This window comes from Equus caballus, chromosome 4, assembly GCF_041296265.1.
Source record: "Equus caballus isolate H_3958 breed thoroughbred chromosome 4, TB-T2T, whole genome shotgun sequence".
In the NCBI taxonomy this organism is placed as follows: domain Eukaryota; kingdom Metazoa; phylum Chordata; class Mammalia; order Perissodactyla; family Equidae; genus Equus; species Equus caballus.
In genome coordinates this window covers 76,147,501-76,175,000 of record NC_091687.1, presented here as the reverse complement: position 1 = coordinate 76,175,000, position 27,500 = coordinate 76,147,501, and the positions used below count along the sequence as shown (strand labels likewise).

At 33.9% G+C, this 27,500-nt stretch overlaps 1 protein-coding gene across 50 annotated transcripts in view; it reads right to left on the bottom strand.

Moving 5' to 3' along the window:
- FOXP2 (forkhead box P2) overlaps window positions 1-27,500 on the bottom strand; it is a 509,955-nt gene that overhangs the window by 36,909 nt on the left and 445,546 nt on the right. For 19 of the 50 annotated variants that reach the window (XM_070264902.1, XM_070264918.1, XM_070264936.1 and 16 more), the window contains 7 exons: window positions 23,187-23,324; window positions 21,860-22,045; window positions 20,168-20,336; window positions 12,001-12,214; window positions 10,162-10,266; window positions 2,739-2,826; window positions 1,033-1,116 (listed from right to left, as the gene is read on the bottom strand). In XM_070264902.1, the coding sequence (XP_070121003.1) occupies window positions 1,033-1,116; window positions 2,739-2,826; window positions 10,162-10,266; window positions 12,001-12,214; window positions 20,168-20,336; window positions 21,860-22,045; window positions 23,187-23,324 (984 nt within the window). Of the gene's footprint in view, window positions 1-1,032; window positions 1,117-2,738; window positions 2,827-10,161; window positions 10,267-12,000; window positions 12,215-20,167; window positions 20,337-21,859; window positions 22,064-23,186; window positions 23,325-27,500 lie in introns of all 50 variants that reach the window. The other 31 variants (XM_070264903.1, XM_070264919.1, XM_070264920.1 and 28 more) reach the window with 7 other exon arrangements.

Genomic DNA, 27,500 nt, shown 5'->3' with positions numbered 1-27,500 from the left:
AGTACTGTACACTTAGATATAGTAGAAAGGAAAAACTCTATTATCTTAGCAGAATACCTTAGCAGAGTTTAAATAAATATAGTCTTCATGAAAAAAAAGTAAATTTTGAATGAATTTGCATGAGGAACTCAAACACTATAGTCTGTCTTCATCTCCTCCTCTACTTCAAAACCAAATGATCTCTTTTCACCTAAAGAAATGGAGAGAGAGGCAAAGCTGGCAATCACTAATCATCAGGCTAGACAGGGGCCTTATTAAAAAGTATCCCCACAAACTTTCATTAAACTAGAGTTACCCAGTTGATTACTTTAAGTTTCTGTGCAAACATTAGCTGAGTGAGATAAAGTATATTCTTTTCAACAGTCTGTGTATTTGACTATATTATCAGGTTGCGCTTAAATCTCCTATATATTTTTGAGGGAAACTGCAGTTTTTATTTTCTATAATGACCCATTTTCCTTTGTCATGAGCTCTCTAAATTAACACTATTGTGTACTATATCGTAAAACATATCAATATGTGTAATACACCTTAACTGAAATAAGAACCAAAGAAATAGGGCAAAATTAGCTATAAAAATGCTATGACACTTTTGACAAAATATTTGCTAAAAAAAATCTATTTCCATGTATCTTATGATTGATCCAAGTCCTCTTTGGCACACCACATACCTTTCTATTTGTGATTTGCACTGTTACTGCTTTCAGGTTGTTCAAAGTGGGTTTCCTTTTAATATCCGTAAACCTATCACAGAAAGATATTCTCTCTGGCTTCAGCCTCAAGGCAGTGATTTGTGCACTGATAGGTGTACTTTGTTTAGTGTCACCCATGGTGTAGATTGGACAGATTTTGTAAAAGATAGCATTACTTTAAAAGAAACATACAATTTGACAAGCGATTGCATTTTACTGTCATTTTATTGCCATATTTTTCATCACACTCCTTGTTTTCTAACTGTCACTAAATTGTTCATTTTCTTAGTCTGTTACATCGGCAGAGCTATTTACTGTTTATGAAGCAATATGCACTTACAGGTTTGGGAGATGGTTTGGGCTCCGAGGGCCGCATGTGCAAGTGGGTCATCATTGCTTGAAGACGCTCACGTTCTTTAGAAAGCTGTTAAGAAAGAGTGAGATCAGAAGCATTTTAGAAATGACTGATACAGCTACTTTATTGCAGTGATACATCTTATCATGGAGCTTGTCTCAGAGTAATGATTCCTGCATAGAAAAGTCTGTGTCAGTAGGAACTTATCTGGGAGGAAATGTAACTTTAGCTGTGGAGGGGGGAAAACTTTTATAGCTTTCCTTATGTTAAAAGGTCAGAGAAAACAAATAACACTTCATCTTTTTGTCAATAAGAGAATTGAGGTCACAGCTGCCTCGACAGTAACAAGTTACTGAAACCATAAATTAGAAGGCCCATGGTGTCTCTTTAAAGTCCTGTGGACACTGTTAGCAATGGACTAGTGCCAACAGCTGTGAAGGGGTGAAGGGTTCTCAAAGCGAAGTGCCTGCCAGGATTGTCTACACACTTCATGCATTCCCACTGAGGTCCAGTTAGTGCCCCCTGCAATCTGCCATCATCAATCTAATTCAATAGAGTGACAGAGACCAGGCAGTGTGAAACGCTGAACTCTGCCACAGAGCCGGCATCTACACTTGCACTGGGTCTCATTACAACTGACGGACCTTACTTTTCCATCAGTCAGACACAGCGGAAAAAAAAAGAGGCATAATTGGTCACACTGCAGACTGTATCATCAGCTGAACTCTTATGTTTTAGTGTACTTTTTACAAATGGTAAACAGGTTTCCAAAAGCTTTTTAAACTACAGCAGCGATAATGCTTTTTATTGATTCTTGAATATTTTACAAGTCAAAATAAAATATTTTCAGTAGCTCTCTGATAAAAGCAATGACACGATAAATTCAAAACAATTGAAGATGTAGTAAAGGGTGTAAAGAAAAAGAAATTGTATGCTTAATCAAATGAAACAAAGTACTATTGGTTTGATGGAGAAAAAATAATCTTTAAGATGAAATTTTAGAGGAAGCTTTAAAGGGTTAGTAAAAACATAACATGATTGATACTTAGGTTGATATAATTGCTGTCTGATCATATTTATGAATTCTATTTATTTTTGGCCAAATTGTGTTTCAATATTAACAGAAATTTTTTTTAACTTAAATTAGTGGCATTTGATACAACGTATATAATCCTATCCGTGACAGTATAAATGATTTGCCATTATTCCAGTAAAGACAAGTCTTAAGAATTTTTGCAAGTTCTTTTATTAAAAATACACCAGAGGTAGGAAAGAAAAAAGTTTTTTTTCAGGGCATATTACAGGCATGATATTGTAAGGACTTTTTGCTCTAATATAAAATCTCATGAAAAAAAATCAAGATTAGCTCACATAAAAACTGTCTGCAATAGAATCATATCCAATTGGCGGGTTTGGTCTAACCTCTATTAGGGAAAACTTAGCTTTGCTTCTTTTGGGATATCCAAATGTGTATGATGTATTCTAAAGGTTATACAAGTCTAAGTGGTAAGTACATAAATCTATAGAAATCTACCCCGAGTTATCAATCATTGCCATCATTATAAACAATCTAAAATTCCATGCATTTCTGCTAGTCACTGTGTTAAAAGACTCAGAATAATCTGCCTCCTACTCAATTTGACCCACCGGAAATCTGAGAAAGGAGTGCATTGAGTGAGCATTTGACAAACCTGTATTTCTAATTGTTGCACCACCTGCATTTGCACTCGACACTGGGCAGTGCTTCGGTCGTCCAACGCATGTTCATTGTTAAGGTGCCTAAACAAATACACAACACAACATAGAATGTTAAGTGATGTCTATCTCAGTGGTATAAGCTCCACTTAAAAGGGACTACACTGAAGTCATATTTTCCTCCACAGTGGGAAAAAGGAACACCTTGAAACTGTACAGAAAAAAGTTAAATATGTTTACGTGTTTAGTGAAAATTATTTATGTAATCTAAAGAGACCCCTGAAATGGCAAGAAATGCCACTGTCTCTAAGCTTATCAGTTATTACAAAAAAATATTTTCCCCACACCATTTACAGAATAATAGTAGAAATCACTAGATGTATTTCACATACTCACGCCATTTTTTTTACAAAAGGGTACCTTATAATATATGAATCAAAAGTAATTCTGAAGAGAACAAAGGCAATTCTCTATTCCATTTCTGTTAAAATAGTTTGTGGTTCTCATGATATTATTTAGTGAGTGCTGTCTTATTTCACCAGGATGCTGTGTGAATTACGTAAAGATGGCAAATTATCATCCCATGGAAACATCAATACTTATGAAGAATGATCACTTGCTGTAACTAATAAATAAAGTTCATTGAAGATTCTGATAATCAGAATCATAAGATTGCCTTTCATGTCTAGTGTCCTATTTGGGAGAAATCCATCCTAAACTTACATGAAAGTGGTGAAAGATAAGACATTCTCATTATCTTACCCTAATCTTGATTATGTATGTCTATTATTAATATTATTATTACATAATGGTTAAAAAGATCTCTTTAATGAGTAGTATGTTAATACACCAAAAGTAGTTTAGTAAAGCAGCATTTCCAATGAACATGAAAATATTCAATATGTATTTTGTAATTTGTAATATATAATTTATTTGATGCCTCCAAAAATTAAAAAAAAATCTCCAAGTAATTTAATATCCTTTGGTGTTAATATTTCACGGAAGGGGAAACTAAGGCAGAGATTTAAGAGATGTTCTCATCAATGCAAGTAAGTGAAATACTGAACAAAATATTCACAAAATTAAATAAGAATTTAGATGTTTATCCATCTGGGCTCAAGTATCATTTGGAATGGTATAATAGTCTAAAAATTTTAGTATAGCCCTCAATATCCTGAATTCAACAAATATGTTTTTGTATCCAAATTATTTACCTGTATTTCTTGAAATTAATAATGACGCAGAAAAATATATAGACAGATATATATGTAACATATATGAAGGATTAAAATGGTGTTTCTGAGAATGAACTAATTTATGAATAAGTAGGTTTATTTGTTAGTAGATCTACGTTCAGCAATTAGAGACCTTTGTTCTATTCTGCCCCACACCTTGATAAATTAAATCAGTTCGTTTCAATACCTTCTCACTGATCATAACAACAAAACCTCCACGTATCTTGGTACAATCATCATTCTTGGGTGAAGAGAAACCGTAGACTAAAATAGCGAGGTATATCAGGTCAACTTTGAGGTGTGTGGTCAGAGGGCAGAACAGGCACTCCCACTATACCCGTCTGCTTTAAGCTCAGCTATGTTCAGTTCTGTTATGAACCTAACTGTAATAAGGACTAAAATTCACTCACGCGTTCTGGAAAGGAGGCATGGAATGTCAGAGTGAACCATAGGTTAGCTGATGATGGAAAGTGTCACTAATTCCCAATTATCAGGACATTTAAAAATTGTTTTTTGGATTTTTTCCTCCCCAATTTTAATGAATAATGAGACAATTTTCCATCAGTGCATTACAACTGTAGTTGTATTCCTAAGGCTTCATATTGCTGCATTTTCTTAAGGTTTTGTTTCGCCATGAACTCTTGGGGAACACACATATTTTATTCCAAGATCAGTCTAAATGATGCGTATTTTTAAAAATGCTTCAGCTATACACAAAGATTAGGGTGTAAATGGAGCAAGATAAGTAGAATATACAGCTTCACAAGAAAAGATATATTCACTATAACATGTTTAGGTTTGCATAAAATCACTTTTTAAAAAGGTTTTCTTACACTTGTTTACTTCTTAGTGATAATCATTATCCTATATTTAAAGAACTCAAAAAAGTACAAAATGTTTGCATTATATACTTGGGTCTTAGAGACCTATTCAATTTATCTATGCAGCTTTTATTAGAATAGAGACTGTAGACTACAATAATAGTCAATGAGGTTTTGTCTTGATTGAATTTTTCAGTGGAACACAAAAGAACCTTGCCATTAAAATAGTCCTTTATTCTCCTGTATGAAGGCGAAAGGTTTTTAAAGTGTTGTGATGTTCAGTAATGAGCCTCTATCTAAATTATCATTGGTGACAAACTCACAAAGCACTTTTCGAGGACACATAGTTATGAAATGCCAGAGCTGCCACTTTCTTTCCTGTAATTATAGGCTAGCTTGCAGCCCTTCAATGATCATTTATAGAACAGCCTCCAGTGGATTACTGAGAACTTGAAAAACACATACATACCTCTGCCACATCTCCCTTCTCCTTTCCTCGCTATTGTTTACCAGTGATATGTAAAATAATAGTGCCTATTCATTCCCCCTACTTAATTATGCCAATCAAAGTACAGAAATAGTGTCGGATATAAATACAATGCAATAAGACTAAATAAATAGGCTGAGTATTAACATTAAATTATGAATTTATGTATTTATGACTATTTTGTGCCCAAATTATTCTCTTTTATGTTTTTATAACTATCTCAGGTACTACATATTGCTGTTCAAAAATTCTCTATGATTTATAAATCAAGAATGAGATAATACTGAAAAATGAGAGGATTGGTGGATTTTCTCAGTCAGTGCCTAATTGCTGTTTCAAAATGCATATGCAAAGGGACATTTCATTAATCATTTAATCATGTCCCTTGCAGGAAGTTGGAACTAATGTTGCAAATACCCTTTTCATATGAATGCTCCATAATACTATCTTATGCATTTGATATATTGCCTATGTCATAAATTATAGCTGCTTCAAAAGGACCAAGTGGGGTTGTTATCCCTGAAGATGCTTGTTACAAAACCTTTATTAAGTTTCTTTTTTTACTTATTGCTAGTTCTATTTCACAGCTTCATACTAGCCAACAATAATACTCTTTCTGATGGCAAAGGTCTGTAAATTACCCATGCAATCACTAACACCATTTCACAGGCCTGTTCTACTTCTACTGGTCTGCTAACAAGGCGATTACACACAAATTACTGAATGCCTATGAAATATTTAAATGCATTCTACTCTACTATGCATTAATAAGAGCAAAGCAAGCTCTGGAATTCTGGTTAGCTCCAGTCCCTAATGTCCCCTAATGAGCCTCTTACCGAGACTGCAGTTCAAACAGAGAGGTGAAGAAAAAATGCAAAGGGTGCCTTCAGAAAGGCAGCACTGAACAAACATTGTGTGAGCCAGTTCTAATTTATGGGTCACTTTATAGGGATATTGATTTTTGTTTTCAAAATGGAATAAATGATGTGGTCGACTGACGTTCTTTCAAAACTGCATTGAATCTGTGTGCTAGATAGGTAATGTGAACTGGAAAAAAAACCGTAAATAGGCAGTCGAATTCTTTCTAAAAACAATTATGCAAGCATTTCAGGAAGACAAAAAGTAGAAAGGGATCCTTCCAATTTATTTAATGCACAATTCTCTTTAATGAAGCTTTTAAGGTTATGAACGCATGTGGTAACTTCAGTTATATACACCTCAGATTAGCAATTCAATTTTAACTTTTAGATTTTTCAAATTCATTTAAAGTTATAACATTTTTATAAGCTAAGATGGGATCAGATTTAAATCCAAGTATGTCAGAGACTGTTTTAACAAAATGTTTCACTTGCATATCACCGGTGTTTGATTTATTTTGCATCAAGCTTTTTATGTTTAAACACTGACAGGAGTTTAAATACAAAATGTTAGCTGTCACTATTCATTTAGCTGATTATGTGAGATGCCTTAGTTTTGAGAGATGGGGGCACTGTCACCAAAAGAAACAACATTCTGACAAGTTCAAAGAATGCCTTCTTGAGGTCATAATTTTGTAGCCATGCTGCCTAGTCAAAGACAAAGAAATAGACAATACACACTAAGTGAGAGCATAATGTTTAGAGAAGTCAGCTGCAAGAAAAAAGACAACAAATTTCCATTAAACAAACTGTTCTGTTTCCATTACCTTTTCTGTTGCTCTTTATACAATGTCAAGCCTTAAAAATTTAGTCTTTGTAATCAACTTAATTCATTTATGTTCATCAACTAATTACTCTTTAATAGACTGATATTTTTAGGGACACTAACCATTCTTCAAGAATTTTTCCATCTTCATATCTCAGACCATCTTTTGTTTGCTGGCATCTGCACATGCAGGTTCAAGAACACTTGTCTGCTAACTGGAATGTTATATTGTAAACCTTTTGGTTTAAGCTCTAAAAGTCACTCCATCTACATTCAAGCTTACTTAGGTCCAATGGAATGATAATTAATTTTGCAGGCAAACTATACTAAAGTTTTGTCAGATGTTATTACACTTTGACATTTATAAGACAGTAATGAAGAACTAGTATTAAATGCTTTTAGTGATCTAGTGAGATCCTCAATTAGTGGTCAGAAAAATGGTTAGCTTCTGTCAACACCTACTTTACAGTAAAATTCAAAGATTTTCCTAAGCTCCTTTTTTAGCCTGGCTTTCTTCTTCATCTTTTATTTTTCTGCTCTCATTTTTGTTGTTACAAATAATGGTTTTTAAATTAGTCTTAATTTTTTATTTAATAGAAAAGAAAACCTCAATTGAATATTAAAGAATTTATATATATAAGAATAAGAATATATATATATTATACATAAGCAACTGTCCTTGGGTGGCTTTTCATTTAGTGCCAGGAAAAAATAGAGTGATTCTTCCAGTTTCTTTGGGGATGTAACATAAGAAAGGGAATTTGGGACTCAACACATTTTCTACTATTCTTTGTTATTTAACATATGTAGGCTAAATAGGAATAATGGATGGTTTCCTTTTACTTCAAACCAATGGATAAGTCGTCTGATATCAAAGTAAAGCTCAACCTACACAATTTATTGCTAGTACATTTTACAAATAAAAATACCATAACAATATTTTCTCAAAAAACTTTTATAATAAACACTGGATATAAAATTTCAGGAGAATGGATAAAGAACACTGAGAGCTGAAAACGTTTCACAGCTTTTTGACTTGTCTGACATTTGTTTCTCCAAGACTCTCAATTCTCTTCATTATTAGAAAAAAACACAGTTTTCTTTCCAACAAAATGTGCATAAATGGTGATGCCTTCATTTCACTTTCCACACAGATACTAAACTTTTTTTCTGAATAACTAATTAATTTAATAAAATGTTATTTTATTTCTCTTCACATTTCCCACACATCTTAAGAAAAAGACAATACCAGTATGGAAATATGTCTAATTAATATTTCATCTTAGAACAGTATACTGGGATTAGCTCTATTAACAGAATTTATCACAGATCTTTGAGGTAGAGAATCTAAGGCATATCATAACAAAAATAGACTAAAAGAAAGGCCTTAAAATCTACTGTCATTAGTTCTGTCATCCCTATAAAGTTAATGGGTTGGAAAAATGGTCAGTCTTTGGAACCAAAGTTGATATTTAATTGAAAGGAAATGCTTTTTTAATTGTAATTTCTTCAGTTTAAAAAACATTGACATGAGTATGAAAAAGAACCACAGAGGGTAAAATCAGAGTTCATACTCATCTGCTTGTTAGTAATAAAAAATATACAAACATTTGAGATAAATAAAATGCTCCTTTTCATGTGCTATAACAGGAAATAAAACTAAAGGAAAGATACTTATATTTTCTTAAAGATTTATTTTGAATTTTTTCAGAAAGAACAACTTGGAGCAAAAAAATGTATGGTGATTGGGCTAGCTCTATGGCTTAAATTACCAGACTGGAGGAACAGTAGCAATAGTCCTATAAATAATCTTAATGGTAAAGAATAACATGACATATTGATAAAGATTAATATATTCAAGTGAAGAAATATGAAATTAGTTGTTAAAAGAATTCATATCCCTGTATTCTTCTTTGTTTCAACAAATGTTGTTTTTCTAAGGGAGGAAAACTTTAGCGAGGTTACCTAATGTTTTAAATGCTCTCTTTGCGTAGAACAGCCCAATCAGTTTCATATCCAACAAAATGATAGCTCACAACTGTTTTGGTATAACAGAAGTGTGAATTTTCATTTAAGGTCATTTACAAAACCTGTAGTAGTATATGAAGCAAATTGTAACTGGTCAGAACAAGAAAAAGTTAAAAAATCATTGTGGAAGTTTACTGTAATTCAGTTACAAAGTCATCATGATGCCAAGGACTTGTGCCTTGTTGTTAAGGTGCTTTTGCACTATACCCTGTAGCCTACCATTTGTAAACACATCTTCTTGATGTTTCTGCCAACATCCTGGCAACAAAGCAGTGCAATTTCAAATGAGCTAATTAACTTAATTGTTGATGAAGCATGAAACAGTTCATTCACCCTGTTAGCTGCTCCATGACAACATGAGTCTCAGCCTGTGAAGTTACTCATCTCCATAAACCTATCTGTGGCTCTCTGTTTAGATCTCCCATATCCCAGAATTGTGTGTGGAAAATGTTTCATGAAAGATGTGTAGTCTCATTTGAAAAAGAACCTCCTAAGAATTAAAAATAAATATGTATATATCACTGTATGAAGAAATTCTAGATACACAGTTTTGATTTTAAGCTAGAGAAGGCATATAATCTATCACACAAACACATGGCCATGTATGTTTGCTTAGGATTCTGAGGGCAACAAGTAACAATGTGAATGAAATACAGTTGTTTCTTAAAATTTTAGCTACTATTAACTTTCTTTTTTTATTCGTGTTGTTAAATATATTTTAAATATCATTATTTAAATAAGGAATATAAAATCTACAATTAAAAAAATAAACCTGTAAAATACGTCTGTTTACAAAGGTATATATTATATGACTCCTCACATAATTTTGCTTGAAATTTTTATTAAAAACTTGAAATTTAAGAGAACCCTGCAAATATGTCTCCCAATTATTAATGACACTATTATAGTAGGCTAACATTTTTCATTCATTCAAAAACCTTTATTGAATGACTTGTAAAATATTTTCATAAAAAGGTAAAGATGGAGAGTCAACCCTTTTAGCCCACTTTGCTAATCTACTTGTTGGAACACTTCTTGGAGAACTTAGTGTGCCTTATGATGGACCTTTGCTGTCCTTCTTCAGCTTTCTTTTGAGCATTTACAACAACGTGCCTGAAACTCCAATATAATCCACTCCTTCCCTTAAAAAATGTAAAGAACCTACTTTAAAAACTGTCCAAAATCTTCACAAATGCTTTCACAGCCTGGCCATTTGCAAACTCCATGGCCATAGAGAGTGTGAGAGGCCCCAGTCTCCTCATGTGACGAGCTGTAGCAAAAGAACACAGCGTCAGATTCATCTCAAAAAGCCATAATCGTTGCAGGCTGCTAGAGCCTGTCAGGTTACGATCAGTGACAAACAGGTCAAAACAGGTCAATTCAGCTCAGAGCAGTCAGAAAAATTTAATCGTTCTATTGAATAGTTCAACTGCCAAGGCTAGATGATGTTCCAATTAGAGGAGAAATAAAGCCAAAGATGACTGTTAATAAAGGATGAAAAACTAAGAGTACTGTATAATATCATATGCTAATCCTGCCTTATGACCTTATGTAACATTTACCTCTAAATAAAAAATATATATTCATATGTGGTCAAGTAAAAAAAAAAATAACCTGTGTTTTTAAGAAAGTAATAGGATAGTCACCATAATATTTTTGAAGTGCTCTTTTTAGAAAAGATATGAACCTTTAGGATCACTCAAATTGTTTAATATTTATGTGCGAGTGTGAACCATATATATATTTCTGCTAGTTATGGTTGATTAGAAAAGTTTTACTTTGGAACAGTATTCATTATCTATAGCTTTCTACAGTTATCAAAGACTTTTGATAAGTATTATATCAGATAGAGAGATCCTAGAGAAACCAACCAACTTCTGAAATATATAATCATCAAATTAATCTCAATTAAAACAAAAGTGTGAAAACAACAGAGGCATACCATTTTAGAATAATGAAAGCTAAGAAGAAAAAGTTTTCATGACACTCAAATGAAGACCAGAAAAATCACCAAATTATAAGATTCTAATTTAAACTGCACTGTAATTAATACATTTCTTTGAAAAAATATTTGTTTATAAGGAAGAATTTGTTGCAGCTAGATAGATATTCATACTATACAACAGAACACCTCAATCCACTACACTTAAATATGAAGTTTAGAGCTATAAATCATATGAGCCTAAGCCATTCTGTTAAGGAATCTTACAGTTATGTTTCATCTTTTAAAAAGATATTTTCAAGTTGAACAATGTTTGAGCTTATATATTTTATGGAAATTACCTTAAAGGACTTGATAGATAGCCATATGTCTGAAGAAATGGAACTATTTGGACAAAAGTATATGGTGCTCCCTTTACAAAGGCACTTTTTACCCAACTAAAATAAAACCCTAAATTGAAAAATTATCTAACATAATGTACTCAATGTTGGTAATTGAAATCAAATAATTTTCTTTATGAATTTTGAGTCAAATTTATTCAGAAAGTTACTACCAGAAGTTTGTTTTTATGTATTTATAAATTCCATCATGCCACAACAAAAAATCTACCTTCTGATTTACTATGTCTGTGTTTCTATGTTTGTGTACATCTATTCTTTGATTTCTAAGCACATATTTGAAACATATGTTAAGGGAGATATGTATGCATCTTTAATTATTTGAAACTGATTAAGTTAAAAAATGGTAAAATGTTCTCATAGCATTCAGGTTAGTCACAACATTTGAGTCATAAAAATATACTGACACAATAACTCCACATGCATTTATTAAAAAATAACTTTCTTCAGGCAAATTCCCCACTGTATCCATCAAACTGCTGGTATTTGAACTGCTTTTTGTGATGAAAATAATATATAAGATAAATAATCGAAAGGTTTCTATTTAATTTGTTGTTCTACACATTTTGCCCCTGTTAAGTACAAATCATTATTTTTAGTTTTATCAATGGTGAAAGTAAAATTTGGTGATAGATAAGCATAGAATAAACCTCATGAGATTTACCTGTCTCGCCTTGCATTTAGAACTGAAGACTGTCCATTCACTATGGAATGATGGGTTATTGGTGGTGATGCTTTGGAAGTGGTGGAGGAGGTAGTCGAGGAGGAATTGTTAGTAGTGAGGTCTAGACCTCCATGTTTAATGCCATTGTCTTCCATACTGTGAACTCCAGTCACTTCTTTCCATAACTGCTGAATCTCAGCAGGACTTAAGCCAGCTATAAAATGAAAGAAAGCCCCACTAATATAACAAGGTAAAGTTTATATGAGCTTAGTGTTATTACTGGAAGAATGCCAACAACAAAAGCGATATTACCAACATAATTAATATCCATAATAGATCACTTTACACTATCAGTACCATTTCTTTTCTCTACCAATTTGGGACCAGTACAGGGAATGACAGTATCCAATGGCTTTCCAGAACACACAAAAACAGAACAAGAAAAAAGAAAAGAAAAAAACCCCTTTACTACGGCCTCTGAAGTGCTGGCATTTCTTATCTGGCTCTTGCCTGCCTCTCTGATCTCATCTATGGCTTTCTCTACATTTCAGGCTGTTATCTAGCCTTCTGCTGCTTCTCAAATGCATCTAACATTCACTCCCCTTCCAGCTTTTGCTCTGCTGTTCCCACAGGCTAGGCCGCTGACTGCAGATCTCCCATGGCTTCCTCCCTTCCTTCACTCAGATGGGCCAAGGGTCACCTTCTCCGAGAGGTCTTTGACCACACGATCAACCACTGCCCCTCCCCACCCTGCCTTCTATCATTCCCTATCACTTCACCCTACTTCATTTTTCTTTAGAACATTGATTAGTTTTTGAAACTATATTAATTTAACTTGTTATCATCGGTCTCCCTCCTCTACAATTTAAGCTTAATAAGAACAGAACTTTCTTACGTTACTGGTATATCCCCAGTGCCTAGAACAGTGCCTGGTATTTACTCCACACATAGTTGTTGATTTAATGGATTATAATAGATTCACACAGTTCTCAATGACATCTTGGTTTCCACATGGAAGTTCCGTGGCTATTAAAAGGCATATTATTTTTGAGCATTGCTGTCCTGTAAGGCCAATGTCTAAGAATTATAAATGGTACTAGTTGATTTTAACAGATTAACATTTAACATTTTCTATCTTGGCTAAAGACTTTTAGATGTTTTTAGAGACCGTACCAGTTAAAAGTGTTATTAATAATTTAGTATTGGGATTTTATTAATAATTTAGTTAATGTAAGTATCTACTTACCTTTTAAAAGTAGATTTCCATTATACTATTCATTTGCATTGAAAATTAGTGGTATCACCATGATATCACAATGATATGGTAACAAATACCAGGCTTATAAACATTTGATGAATAAATATACCTGTTCACTAGCCAAATAATGATTCTTAATTAAAAGGAGGAGGAAATGGTTTTAAACTATTGTAGGTAAGGGGCAGAGAATAAATGATGGCAAAAGAGATTCCTGTTAGCAGGAGTGGCTCCCCAAAGTGTCTCTGTATTAGAATCACTTGGGAATATTTTAAAATGTCCAATGCCTGACCACAGTCCAGACCAATTAAATCACAATTTCTGGAGTTAAGACACAGACATTGGTAGTTTTTGAAGATGAAGATGATTCCAATGTGCAGATAACTTTGGGGAAAATTTTTAAAAGTAAACTACTGCATTGCTCATGAGACAAAGTCTTCACATCTGCAATTTGCTTAGCTCTTTTCTATAGACGCAAAACTATTTGTGAATATGAACCTAGGCAATCACTTCTGTATAATTTTTGAGTTTTATAAGTTTTGAAGTTTTGATGATTTGCAAGAATTAATTGATTTTTCAGGCAGTTATATAATAAATTCAGTATTTCCTAAACTGTGTTCTCTGGAACAGTACTCTTCTAAATGCTGTTAATCTACGAGATCTAGAGGTCTGTGCTTTCTATCTTGGAGACTCATTGAGATTCATGTTAGCATGTAAAATAGTTCTGAGATGTCCAGGAACAAAGAAAACGTGAGTCTCTTTTTTAACTCAGTGTTTTACAAATATATTTGAGAAAAAGTTGCAATAAGCTTATTTTACAATTACACTAACTTACGTATTTCAGTTTTAAATACCAGGTATAGGCTTAGGATTCAGCAAGTGATCTTCAGTCCAGGCCCTCCCTTGAATTGCAGGCTGCCCATGTATAACCCTAACAGATTCTCAAACCATATGTGTTCGACACTAAGCTCCTGTTTATACAGCCCCCTCTAACCCCAGCTCACTCCTCTAGTAGGTTTCTTCATCTCTGTTTTATTTAACAGTTACTTATATAGTGCTTCTGATATGCCAGTCACTTTTCTAAGTGCTTCACACACGATATCTAATCTAATACCCCAAGCCACTGTCATTATTACTACTATTATCCCCATTTTAGAGATGAAGACACAGGCACAGAAAGGTTAAGTAAATTGCACTAGAGCCCTCTCCCATTTTTAGGTCTTTACTCACATATCCCTTTCCCAGGGCTCCTCCCCTAGCCACCCTGTCCACAAGTTCAACTCCTCCCATTGCCTACTGTTGCTTTATTTTTCCTATCCTTACTTTAAAATTATTCTCCTTAGCATTTACCACTATATGTTTTACTTTATTGTCTGCCTTCTACACTAAAATGTAAGTGTTATGACGGCAGGTATTTTTGTCTGTTTACTTCACTGCTTAATCCCCAGTGCCTAGAAGAGTGCCTGCGGCAGGGGAAAGCTCAATGAATATTACTTAAAAGAGTTGTTCAGTTGACCAGAACACTAGTGTAGTGGCAGGCACAAGGCCGGAATCAACTGACTCAGCTATCACAGAATAATATTCAACTTAAAATCTTAAGTGAAGATTATTCAGTTTTCCTTAATAACTTATTTCAAGAGTATATATATATATATATATATATATATACCATACTAATGCCAAAAAGTTTTATAATTATGTAATTTTAAAATTCCATGACCACAGAAAATTGAGAAACCTTATTCTGCTTATGGGTGATGACTTGGGCTTGCTCTTGTCCACTGCCAGTGCTACAAATAACTGTCAAATGGTTTGTTTTTCTAGGAGTTGAATGAATAAAAGGATGACTTCCTAGTCAAGTTGCTTACAATACCACAGATAAAGCAATTAAATAATAATTCTTTAATCCTGCATTCAGAGTCTGTGGAGCAACTACTGGGTGCCAAGCACTGTGTTAAGAATTAATTAAAAATTGCTAATTCACATCTAAATTACACACCCTTGAAGCACACAAGGTTGAAAAGTTTCAATGATTTTATTTGTTATTAAAAATTATATTAGAAGCTTTTTCACACTCAAAAATAAAAGATTCTTTCAAAATTCTTTCATTTTCTATGTCCGGTAATTAATTTTTAATATCATATAAATTTTATACAGTATGATGCAAAGTAAGTCTACTGTAAGTTTTTAATTAACTTATCTTATTTAGTAGTACTCTGCTTATTTTTTAGGATTACGTATAGTTAAAAGTAATGAAAGGGAACTTTGGTAGAGGTATTTGTATCATTCATATACTTAGTTGAACCATATTTGATATTCAGTAATTTGAATTACTGAAATATTATCATGAAATTTTCACTTTCCATCTTAAATTTTACCTTTTGAAAAAATTAGTATACACACATGGCCAACATAATCCAATCACAGAGAAGGGTATAAATTGCAAAATTAAATTTCCCTACCAGCCCTGACCTCTGGGTTCTCAGTTCTCCTCTCCAGAGGCAACCATTATTTCCGTTTCTGGGCTATCCTTCAGAAATCCATGTGCTCATTTATAATTTGCCATACTTAACATATTCTTGATTCATATAGACTAAGGGCCTACTATAACCTGCAGGGTACAGTGCCCACCTTTAAAATCTATGTTTAATGAGAGGGGCACTGAATACACCTTTTGTCCAAATGCTGAATTACAGGGAGGAAAAACAGGTATTGGGTCAAACGAGACCAAAGGCAAAGACCACCAAAAAAGGAACTTCTGGGATACGGGAATACATCCGATGTAAAAAATGTATATCCTACTATTAAAATTTTTACAGGCTGCATTTTTAAAATTTGATATTCTATTACAAAAACAATTCTTTCTCAGTTTTCCTCATCACAAAATTTTAATGTGGTAAAGTTTACACTTTGCTTTTGAGTCTTCTCTCAAGATAGAAGAACTGGCAAACAAAACTTTCTTTAAAAGACTTATGGCCTAAATGGAATTAAATCCATTTTAATGTGTGCATGCTAGTACACTAAATAATTCTACAACAATTAGAATTATGATATAATTTAATCTCCGCCTTTCTATCTTATTGACATTTTCTCAAAAACTAACTCAACACATTCTTAATATTTCCCTATGTATTTAATTAGTTATGTTACTTTTTTTTTTTAAGATTTTATTTTTTTCCTTTTTCTCCCCAAAGCCCTCCCAGTACATAGTTGTATTATATTCTTCATTGTGGGTCCTTCTAGTTGTGGTATGTGGGATGCTGCCTCAGTGTGGCCTGATGAGCAGTGCCATGTCCGTGCCCAGGATGCAAACCAATGAAACACTGGGCCGCCTGCAGCGGAGTGCGCGAACTTAACCACTCGGCCACCGGGGCCAGCCCCAATATAAGTTACTTTTTATATACATAAAATAAATAGCACTTACAGGTAAATTGCAAAGTTTTGTACCTGCAATATTAAATGTATATTTAAACTTCAACTCGCTGATGGAGTTTCAGCACGCAAAACTCGAAAGGAGATGTTCCCTCCAAGTTACAAAATGAAGACTTACTGGTATTTGAAAGGGAATACTAAGATGGTAACAATAATTCTGCATGCCATGCACTGTTCATATTGCTGGTGCTCTTATTCTGATTGGATACCATGGTGATCTATGCAAGTACATGATCGCTGATTAGGCACAAGATCAAGGATGCCAGAAGTGTTGAAGTAGGCATTTGGTTATTTAGATTTCCATAAGCAGAGAATGAAGTCAAAGCCAAATAACTGATTTTGGCTCAATCCTGAGGCCAAAAACAAACTTCAGCACATTCCTAACTCAGTATAAAGGACATTATTATATTTCAAAAGATTTCATTTTCTTATTATTCAACAGTTCTCTGACTCCAAGCTCCTCTAGTTCTATAAGTTGTCAGTTCAGAATAGTGCTGGCTGGATATCTCGCAGTCCTTATTTGGTTTTCCAGATTGGTAATGGAAATATCATGTTTTATATAACTTTTATAAATTCAAAAATATGTAAAAAGTTAGAATGAAATAAAGTTTCCACCATGTATATTTTAGTCCCTACTGTCACAGTAAACCTGTGAATATATTGTGTATTGGGATACACTGACTTCTATCTTAGGTTGAAAACACATCAAAGTTTAAAGTGCACGCACAATAATTTCCTATTTTCTAACCTGTAGACAATGATACTGGGTCATGAAAATGTGTCACCTAATTTAATTACTAGTTGATATATAAACCATACTGTTTATGTATTAAATAGCTTCATAATCAGTATTTTATTCTAGACTGATTTACAAATCCATTCTTTTATATTTGACTTTTGTATACCTACAATCACTCGATATACATACTTAGCAACAGTAATTAATTGCCTATTTTAGATTAAAATCCAATATTATAGTAATATTCATGATGGCTTTAAATGCTTAATATTTAAACTAATCTACCTTAAAATGATAAAATACAACATTACATCATTTTGCAAAATAGAGAAAAATGTTTGTAAATCTACTCTTAACAAAATTATTATAACTTTGTTACATCTGATTCTTACATACATATTTTTTACACAGTTGAAAGATTGTAACTTTAAAAGTACCCCAAGTTGTGTTAAATCATGGGAATAAATACTCCAAATATGATATATTTTTAAAGACAATGAGAACATCATCATTACGTATTAATCCTACTTGGTTTTCATATGGCTATGATTCGTGGCTAATCAATCAACCAAAGAAAAACTTAGTGCAAAGCGAACTAAGAAACTAATAATAAAAATATTTAAAATATTTTTATCTGAAAGAACCAGTAACTAAGGCAGAAATGATTCAGGGCTTACGTTATCCAACAATTGCCTTTTTACTTTTTCCTACTCTAATCTTGGGATTCCAGCACAGGACTATGAAGTGTGTTCCCTTTCTGCTCGTTTATCTGGCATATTGCCTGTGTTTGGCTGATGGGTCTCCACAATGGCACTTTTCACACTTACTCATCTAAACAGTGCAAAGCATGATGACGACTTTCATCTTTTTTGTTTAAAATACAAATTTTCCGCTCAAACCCAGATATGTGTTGAGATTTACTTCGGTTTTTTTTGGACATTCTCCATCCTGTGCATTTCACATAGCTTACAGAGTGTAAAAAATAGAAGAAAAGGAAAAAAAGATAACTTTATCAAAAAAAGCTCAGAAATAAGAGAAAAGTTTCATTATATCATAATAAATTTCCTTGTTGGGCAAGATGTTTGTATGCTTGTTTTGGAAGCATATAGTTTAACAAATATATTTCAAATAAGTAACATTTTGTTTCTACGAACATCTATTTTAAATTTCTTGGAAGGTCTGTTTGAATGGTTTTACTCAAATAAAATCATGGTAGACCATGCTTCTCTATTGAGGAGATTCTCATATAATTAGATCCTAAGTAAGATTTTATTTAAATTTTACTGAAAAAAAGGTCAATGGAGTAAATTTATTGCTTCTGTTTTAGTGTAGTTTCTACCAAAGAAACCCATGTTTACACTAAATTAACTTAAAAACTCTCTCCCTTTTTTTTTTACCTTACATCTTCATTTGTCCTCAAATTGTATTTATTTTTCCAAAGAACAATAATTTGTAAATAGAACACTCATTGCTATGGCAACACTACAGTTTATCCCAATTCCCTTTGGATTGACTCGGAAAAGTGGGTTTATTTTTCTTTCACTATTTAAACTTTTTCTTGATTTCCTAGGAGTGATTCAATCAGGTGAATCAGAGTCTGAAGTCAAGTGAAAGAGGGGATTCCAGGAAAAATATGCCAGGGAGACAGTAATTTGATAAATAAAGAGAAAACATTTACCACAATATTTTTAATTCATGTGCCATGAAACAATGATTAGTTCATTTTAAAGACTTTCTCTTCTTTGCCTAATTTTATTTTTTGTATATTTCATTGTTCCTGATTTTCTGCAATGTATCCTATAGAGTTAGCAAAATGTACAGCAAGTACTACTGCAATGTAAGCCCTTTGTAACATAATTAACTCAAATTAAAGTTCATTTGGATTACAGTTTGTTCTAACAAAATCCAAATGCAAATTAGAATATGCTTTTATGAAGTTTAATGATATATGACTTTTATCTGCATCAAGAATTTTAGCACACGAGTCATTTTGTTTACCATTACTTTTCCTTTTGTACTTAGATCTCTTCCTGTTTCCCAAAAGTTAAGAGTCAATGATGAATATATACAATTGTATTATTGTATTCTATTATTGAATTACCAAAGTACATGAGGTTTTCGTATCAGAAAAACAAAAAGGAATACAGCCGATAGTTTTTTAAAGCTGTAATTCACAATACATGCTTAGGTAATATTATTTTAGAGAAAAAAGGATCAATATGGTGCCATGATGTATGATGGTGTCGCACAAAGCGTAACTTGGAATATGCTCTGTAGAAATACATGAAGCCCCTCTTTTACATGTGGGGGTTTCAGCGTGAAGATTAGAAACTTCTTTTTCTTATCTGTTGACCAAAACTCCTATCAGCTCACTTATGTTAAATGGAGTGTTGTTAGCCTTCCCACTGATACAATTCCTGCAGACCAGCGTATATTCAACAGTGCTTGAATTGTGTTGCCCTTATAAATTATTTTCTGCCATAAGATTAATAAATACACATTTAATATCTAACAAAACACTTCAAAGCAGTTTTACTACACACTTGAAGGCAGTGTGTAATACAATTTGTGACTGTCAAGAAAATGGGTCATGCAGTCACGTTAACGGGTTAACTATCATGGTTTAACAATACGCAGGAAGGTAATCAAAACAAACTTTCTCAAGGTATAAGGTAGACAGGCCAGGAAATGGTAGACAGTGCAAGATTAGAAATGAAGTGTGCACCAAATTTTGTATGTACCTTGAGGCAGCGATTGGACAGGAAGTGCCGCCTGGCCAGGTGGAATGGAGATGAGTCCCTGACGCTGAAGGCTGAGCAGATGCTGCTGCTGCTGGAGTTGTTGCATCTGGAGAAGCTGCTGCTGGAAGACAAGCTGCTGGGCTGCCAACTGCTGCTGCTGCTGCTGCTGCTGGTATCAGAAAAGCCAAGCCAGTAAACAGCAGAGAACATGGCTGCACACCCAGCTCTCTTCCAGAGAAATATACACTCCGTTTATTGCCCTGGTGAGTTTTTGAAGGGTCATTCCAGGGTCAAAGTTCAAGGGCAGAAAGTGAGCAAGTTCTAGATTTGCAGTTGACTTTCTTTCAAATATTACACAGCAGCAGAGAACCAAGGAACTAGCATTAAAAGAGTATGCAGTAAAGTCTAGAGAAAGTATGTAACGAAGGTTCAGAATTTTTAAAAAATCAGCTTATTGCAGATGATAATAAATTTACTTAGACTAAGAGAATGACACTTTATAGAAACAGTCAACTTCAACAACACTGTCTTCTTTTCCAACTGAATAAGTCTGATCTGTGGAGGTCCATGAACATGGTCTCTAGTGATCTATTAGTCAACTGGGCTGCAGCCTCCACAGGACCGGCCTCTCAGCTCGCTCTCTTCCTCTCCTCTCTTGTTGGAATACATTAAAGGCAGAATTATGTTCAAGGCAAAAAACTGCCCTTATTATAAGGGAAAGTAAAACTTCCAATTTTGTGAGGCATTACAAGACAAACCGGAGTTCTTTGGACTCGGGAGGGTATGAGAAGGCGGTCACACTTGAGAGAAAGACAAGCGGCCGTGGAGGACCTTTCCTTTTTAGTTTGGGGAAAAGAGAAACTTCTGATGCGCTCACTGGAAAACAGACTGCATAATGGAGCAAGTCATGTGGATTGCCCAGAGCCTCCGGAGAAATAAGGGAGCAATTTCTATTCTGTAGTTGATGGCTGTCTGAAATTCTATTCACAAATCCAAACAGAAACAAAGCCTCAGGAGGTCAGAACTGTTTCCTGTACGTTTGCATAATGGGCAGCTTGAAGACAACGGCTCTGATACCTGCTGATCAATTTAACTACTTCAACATGTTTTGTTTGTATTATGTTTATATTTGATGCAGTTTGCTGACAACTGCAAGCTAGGCCTGAGAAGCCAGCTTGTCAGTTTGATTTATGAGCATATCAGACTGTAACTTTCTACTCGCCCCTCCAAACCTACAGTAGCAGTTCATTAATCAGGGGCTTGTGACTTTGAAATCTGTGCTCAACCAGTTTCTCCCCTGGTCCCTCCACCCCCAACAATAGGCGAAATTTGCATGCATGTTCTCTGAGCTGCACCACTGAGAAAAATAAGGTTCCCTCACCAACTTAGATTCTCGGTGAATACAAGATAATCAGTACTTTGTCCACCACACAGCTTGCTCTTTGTACACTGTGATTCATTACTGAACATTAGACGACAGCAGCATTGGATTGTAACTCTCAAGTCCCATGCTACAAAAAAGGAGAGCAGGAGAGTTCCACTGTCACTGTTATTAAGCTCAGCAAAAAATGTACACCAACGCATCTTTGACAGGAAGAGCTTTGTGGCAGAAAGATCTAAGACTGCCCTCGCCTCTCCAGGCCCCTTCCCAGCCTCGCACTGTTCTCTGTCAACGAGCTGGCCAGATCCTACCTCCTTCGCTTGCTTTCCAGGATGCTGTTGTTGCTGCTGCTGCTGCTGCTGCTGCTGTTGCTGCTGCTGCTGTTGCTGCTGCTGCTGCTGTTGTTGCTGCTGCTGCTGCTGCTGCTGTTGCTGCTGCTGCAAAAGCTGAAGATGTAACTGCTCTTGCTGTTTCTTGTAAAACTCTTGTAGTTGTTGCTGAATAAACCATTTTGACTTTAATAAATAAAGGCAAAAGTTTCATGTATTATAAATCTCCTAAACTCTTCTAGACTGGCATATGGTAGAGTAGCCATTAAGATGCACCTCACAAGAACAACAAAAAATATTCATTGGATTCAAGGAGATAGATCTACATACATTTTTCCAAGGCAGCTCTGAATTTTTCCAATCCAGAATCCAAAAAATCCTAAACAAAAGGGTATAGAAAATCTGTATTCTAAAAGGCTAGAGCCAAATGAATACCCTAAATTATTACATCTGAAGTCTCCATAGCATATAAAAATAGGTTATACTCTACCATTTATAAGAACCAAATATATAGCTACACAAATTCACGTCGTCCAGTTCTTACTGGGAAAAAATTTTAATCCATCAGATGTACAGAAGAATATCAGACTTAGAAATAGAAGCAAGTGGCCTATGGTCATCATCATAGAAGACAGCAAAGTAATTAAATATGTAAGAATTCAGGTAAAGCACATTATTTTCTCTATGATAAGTAGGTCTGTAACATAAAGTCCACTTTATACACACTTGAGGCTCCAGTAATGGACATATTAGGAACATTAGTTTCATTATTTTTTTAAAAAAAGATAAATCTCATGAACTGGCTGCTTAGCTGCTTCACTTTCTTCCAGTAAGTAGATGCTTCTCTTCCTAAACACTGAATATATTTTGGAAAGGAAAAATTGGGATGTTATTTCTCTATTGTAACAAAATGACCAGTTCAAATTTCATACTTATATGAACTAAAAGGAGTGCTAAAGTGTTAAGAGTTTTAAAAGCAACAATTATCTGTAAGTCTTTTTGCACTTTTGCTGGCACGTCTACCAAGCAAATGTACCTAAGCATTTGGATATTTAAATATTGATTTATTCCATGTTGAAATTACACCTCTCTCCGCTCTTATTCTAGACTTTGATGAATTTAAAAAAGACCAAGGGATCCAAATTTTCTATGCAGTTCTGCAATTAAAACACTACATTGATGTTCTAGCATGCTGAGAGGCTGTCCCTTCCAATGGAGAATGAATTGTCAAATATGCCCATGGCACTGTCAACATGGGCGCACACTTTCTGTGCCGTGTTAGAACACCAAAGCAGGTAACCCACATTACCTGCTGCAGCATGACTGCCTGCTGCTGCTGGAGAAGGGCTTGGAGCTGCTGAGGAGACAGGACCTGCTGCTGAAGGATTTGCTGCATTTGCTGAGGGGTGATCACCTGGGGAGTCATCATGGCCACCGACACAGGCACCTTGACAGAGACAGAAAGAGAAAGGGTGGTCATAACCGAATGTCTCTTAACCCACTTCACAGCCATATGTCATCTCAAATACATCCTTTAACAGTGATGACCGATAGTTTTTAAATAATATTTGATATATTATTTAACTATTTGATAATCATATTAAAGTGCCACAGTATTTAGACACTAGCTTTCCAGAGGCGTCAGATTTCATCAGATTCTACCTTTATGTTCCCCATAGGCTAAGATGTTTGACCTTCAACTAGCATTGTTAAAAATAAACAATTACATGTCAGTGTTCTCAACACTTCATAACTGATAATCTCATCAATATCACAGTGCTATAAAAAGCCTTTTGAAATGGTTTAAAGGTATGATTAAAACAAATAATAAAGATTAAACAATTGGAAATAATATGAATATAAATATCTTTTATCAAAGCCAGTAAAAAAGAATGTATATAGAATGTACTTACTCACAAAACATAATTACCATCTTCAAAATTTTATATATATATCTAAAATATACATAGTACTAGAAAATTAAAAGTAGTGATACTTATTACTACATGAGTACATGTAGTAACTCATATAGGAGATATGTATATAAATATATATTTATACGTCCCCAGAAAATATTTACATAGATAGGTCCTTTCAAAGAAGGAATCATAAACCTAGTATTCTACCTGCTTCTTTAAACATTTTCTTATTTCAAGCTAACTAAACTTATACCAAGAAGTTTGGAAATCTAAAGCTCACTCAAAGGTTATTCACTAAACTGAAAAAAATAAAAGTATTTTGCTTAAAATTTACTTTCTACCATTTCTTTTCTCTTCAAGAGTCTGAGAATTAAAGAGTCAAAAAGGAAGTAAGGAGGGAGAGAAAGAATCAGGAGAAAGAGGAAGCAAAGAAAATACAGAGCAAGGAAAAGCTAAGGAGAAAGTCTTAGAGAAAGTGAGAAAGGATGTGGAGAGCGAGGAAAAGGATGGCAAGAGAGGCAAACAGGAAAACCGTGCATGAGAGGCCGAGGTCTGTGCTCAGTTCGCGGCAGTGGCACTGTTTGAAGGCACTGCTTGTACTAACCAGCAGTAATCAAACAACTTGTCACCTCGCCAAGTTTGCAACCTTTGAAAAAGCAATCACTTTCTTTCTTAGAAGAAAACAATTCACTTTTACTCTAAATAACAGCAAGTATTTATATATATACTGCTTTAGAACAAATTCTTGAGACAACATGCGTCTTTGAAAACAAGAAAAGATTAATCGACATGGTTCACAATTTATTTTAACAGTCATTTTTAACACAGTTCAAACTTTTCGAGCCTGGCTCTTTATGCAATAAAGAAAGGAGAAATTAATAATGAGAAAGAAGTTTGAAGAAAAAAATAAAAAAAATTCAGGGTAGATAAATTCCTCTCTCAAAAAAAAAAAACACTTCATATTTGACACTAAGAAGGAGCTACGTCCTTTCCATCCCATGCTGATATCTTGAAATAAGGATTAATTAGATCTAATTATGGAACACGAAGGAAAAGAATCACATTGTAACAGAAAGGAATTCAAAACGGATTTTCAAAAATATTTCTGGATTTTTTTAAGAACATGTTGACATACCTATGGATTATTGTATTTGAATTTATCATAATAAAAGGCATTCTGAAATGTATGCCGTAAAATTAATTGATCCAATGGGTTGTCCAAGTGTTTAGTTGTTAAACAAATTTAATGGTTGGTTTACTTTATTGCTCTTTGATAAACAAATAGAATGGTTAGAACAAACAGTTTGGAAACAAAAATGATCTATCTACAAAAATGCTTTTTCTTCCTACAATCTTCTACCAAATAACAAGGAATGAAACTGAAATGAAGGGATAGAAAGACACCCATGTTAAACTTTAAAAAGGCTGCCAATCTAGATAAATAGGTAGGTAGGTAGGTACACAGACAGATATTACATACATGTAGATGGCTATATAGATACATACATATAGATAAATATCTTCTAGAAAGTCTATCATGTGATGAAAAACTTGCCATACTTCTCTAACCTAACAGCCTCTTACCACTTTTTAGCATATGGAGTGTTTCCACTTAATTATATCTACAAGTAAAAGCACTTTATGTGATAACAAATGCACTTTATAAGAAAAGTTTTACGAATGGAGGCATGTCATAACACACTGCAAGTTTACAGTCAGATTTCAACTTATATAAATTATACTGCTCTATAGCTTGTTGCTATTGTGACTTGTGCTGTATAAGCAAATTTAAGCAACTTTTCTACCTCTACAATCTTTAGAGTTCATTAGTCCTTTCACTATGGTTAGATAAATTTTTTACTCTTAAAATGATTTGTTGTATTTCTCTTACAATTAAAACTTTATGATATAAAAACAACGACCACATCATCGTCATCCTAAAAATCATATGTATCACATGTATGTGATGTTCTGCAAATTTAAGCATATTCTAGCCTACCCTGTAGAAACCGCCATCTAAAACTGACCAAATACAGACATAAAGATATGTAGAAAGATAAGCTAACTAACATACAGCTAGTTGAACACTCTACTTCCTAAGATATGTACAAAAACATAAATTAAAATTAATTATATATGTAGGAAAGCCCAGGTGCACTTCTAAGGGATTTCTAATATTACCAGTAAGCCAATACTATGGTCTCTAAATCCACACACATAAGCTCATCCAAAATGAAACATTTGAGGCTACTAAAAATTTAAATTATTTAAAAAAATAGAAAATTAGTTTTTCCCACACCAAATGTCAGTTATAGGTAGACTGCTCCACTTGCTTTGTTTAGAAATTAATAATTCTCAAAATGAAGAACTTCTCTATTTTTGATTCATTTTAAATGATACATCTCCTTTATTCCTCCTTTATCACTTTTGTGACCATCTCATTGCGTTTCTTTGCTACCACAAGCTACTCTAAGAATTCGTTGACATAGATGAATAGAGATTAACACAGTATGTAAAAAAATTTTGGGGAAAATGCTACTTTATCAATATTTAAACAGGCAAAACCAGCATCAGTTCTGAAAGTCTATGGGTAACTTTCTAAAATATGTATGCCTTAGCAAGTTAGGTGATAAGCTGAAGGAAATATTCCTCACTATGCATAGTATTTTATTCATGAAAATATTCTAATGAGGGACCACAATTTAGATGTGGGATCCATCGAGAAGGGGAGAGAGAACTTACCTCACATACTTTCTGGTGAGAAGGCAAATAAAAGTCTGGATGGGTCTAAGAAGATATGAGACATTCTGCAGCTATCGTATCAAATCAGAAGGAATGGCTGGTTTTAAATGGGTGTCCTACTGAAAACTGGGTCTATCAATTACAATCTTCAAGAACGAAGGAAGGAAATACAGTCAACTTTGGTTAGGAGATTTCTCTTTTTTCCCTCTTGGTATTTACTATACTGAGAGATCTAAAATTTCTCGAAGTGATGCACCAAATAAGGGTTTCATTTATCTTTATTTATTTTCTCATTAGCAGAATTAAGCACAAACTGCTGTGTTGCTCTGTGCACGAAGAGTACTGGGTAAATGTGTCAGTTATGTATTCTGAAATGAAAGAGCAAAAATTCTAAAACTTGATATGAGTCAAAATGGTAAAACTCAAAAGCATTTAGATATTATCCTAGAACACATAGGTGATGACTTATACTTTTTAAGAAATAAATTATAAATGTGTTTACATTAAGCTTCTAAGTGTACCTCATTGAAAGGGTCAAAAAGTTAAGAGACAATGCAAAGATCAAACCTCTCTTCAAATGAATCTAAGGAGTTATTGTGAGAGTTATGAAAATGCACCAACATTTTTATTTGACATAATAAGCACACCCTCTTTTTACAATGTAGTTCAGCTGGACCATTTCTGAATGTGTTGGGTTTGCATATTAACCACATCACTTAATTAAACATCCCAATTACGTGTAGGTGACTGGAGAGGTTCTTAGCATAGCGTCAGTCCAATTCCTCCTTCACTAACTGTGAATTGGAAAAAATAGTCACAACCTGTAGATGAGATTTACAGTGAAAAACATTATTTCCTTGTTCGCAGAGTCTGCTAACTACTGGTTCATAGATCCCTTTAGTCTTTGCTTAAAATTTGAAGACAAAGGAAGTCCTGACCTCCAGGTCCTGGTTCTTAAAAAA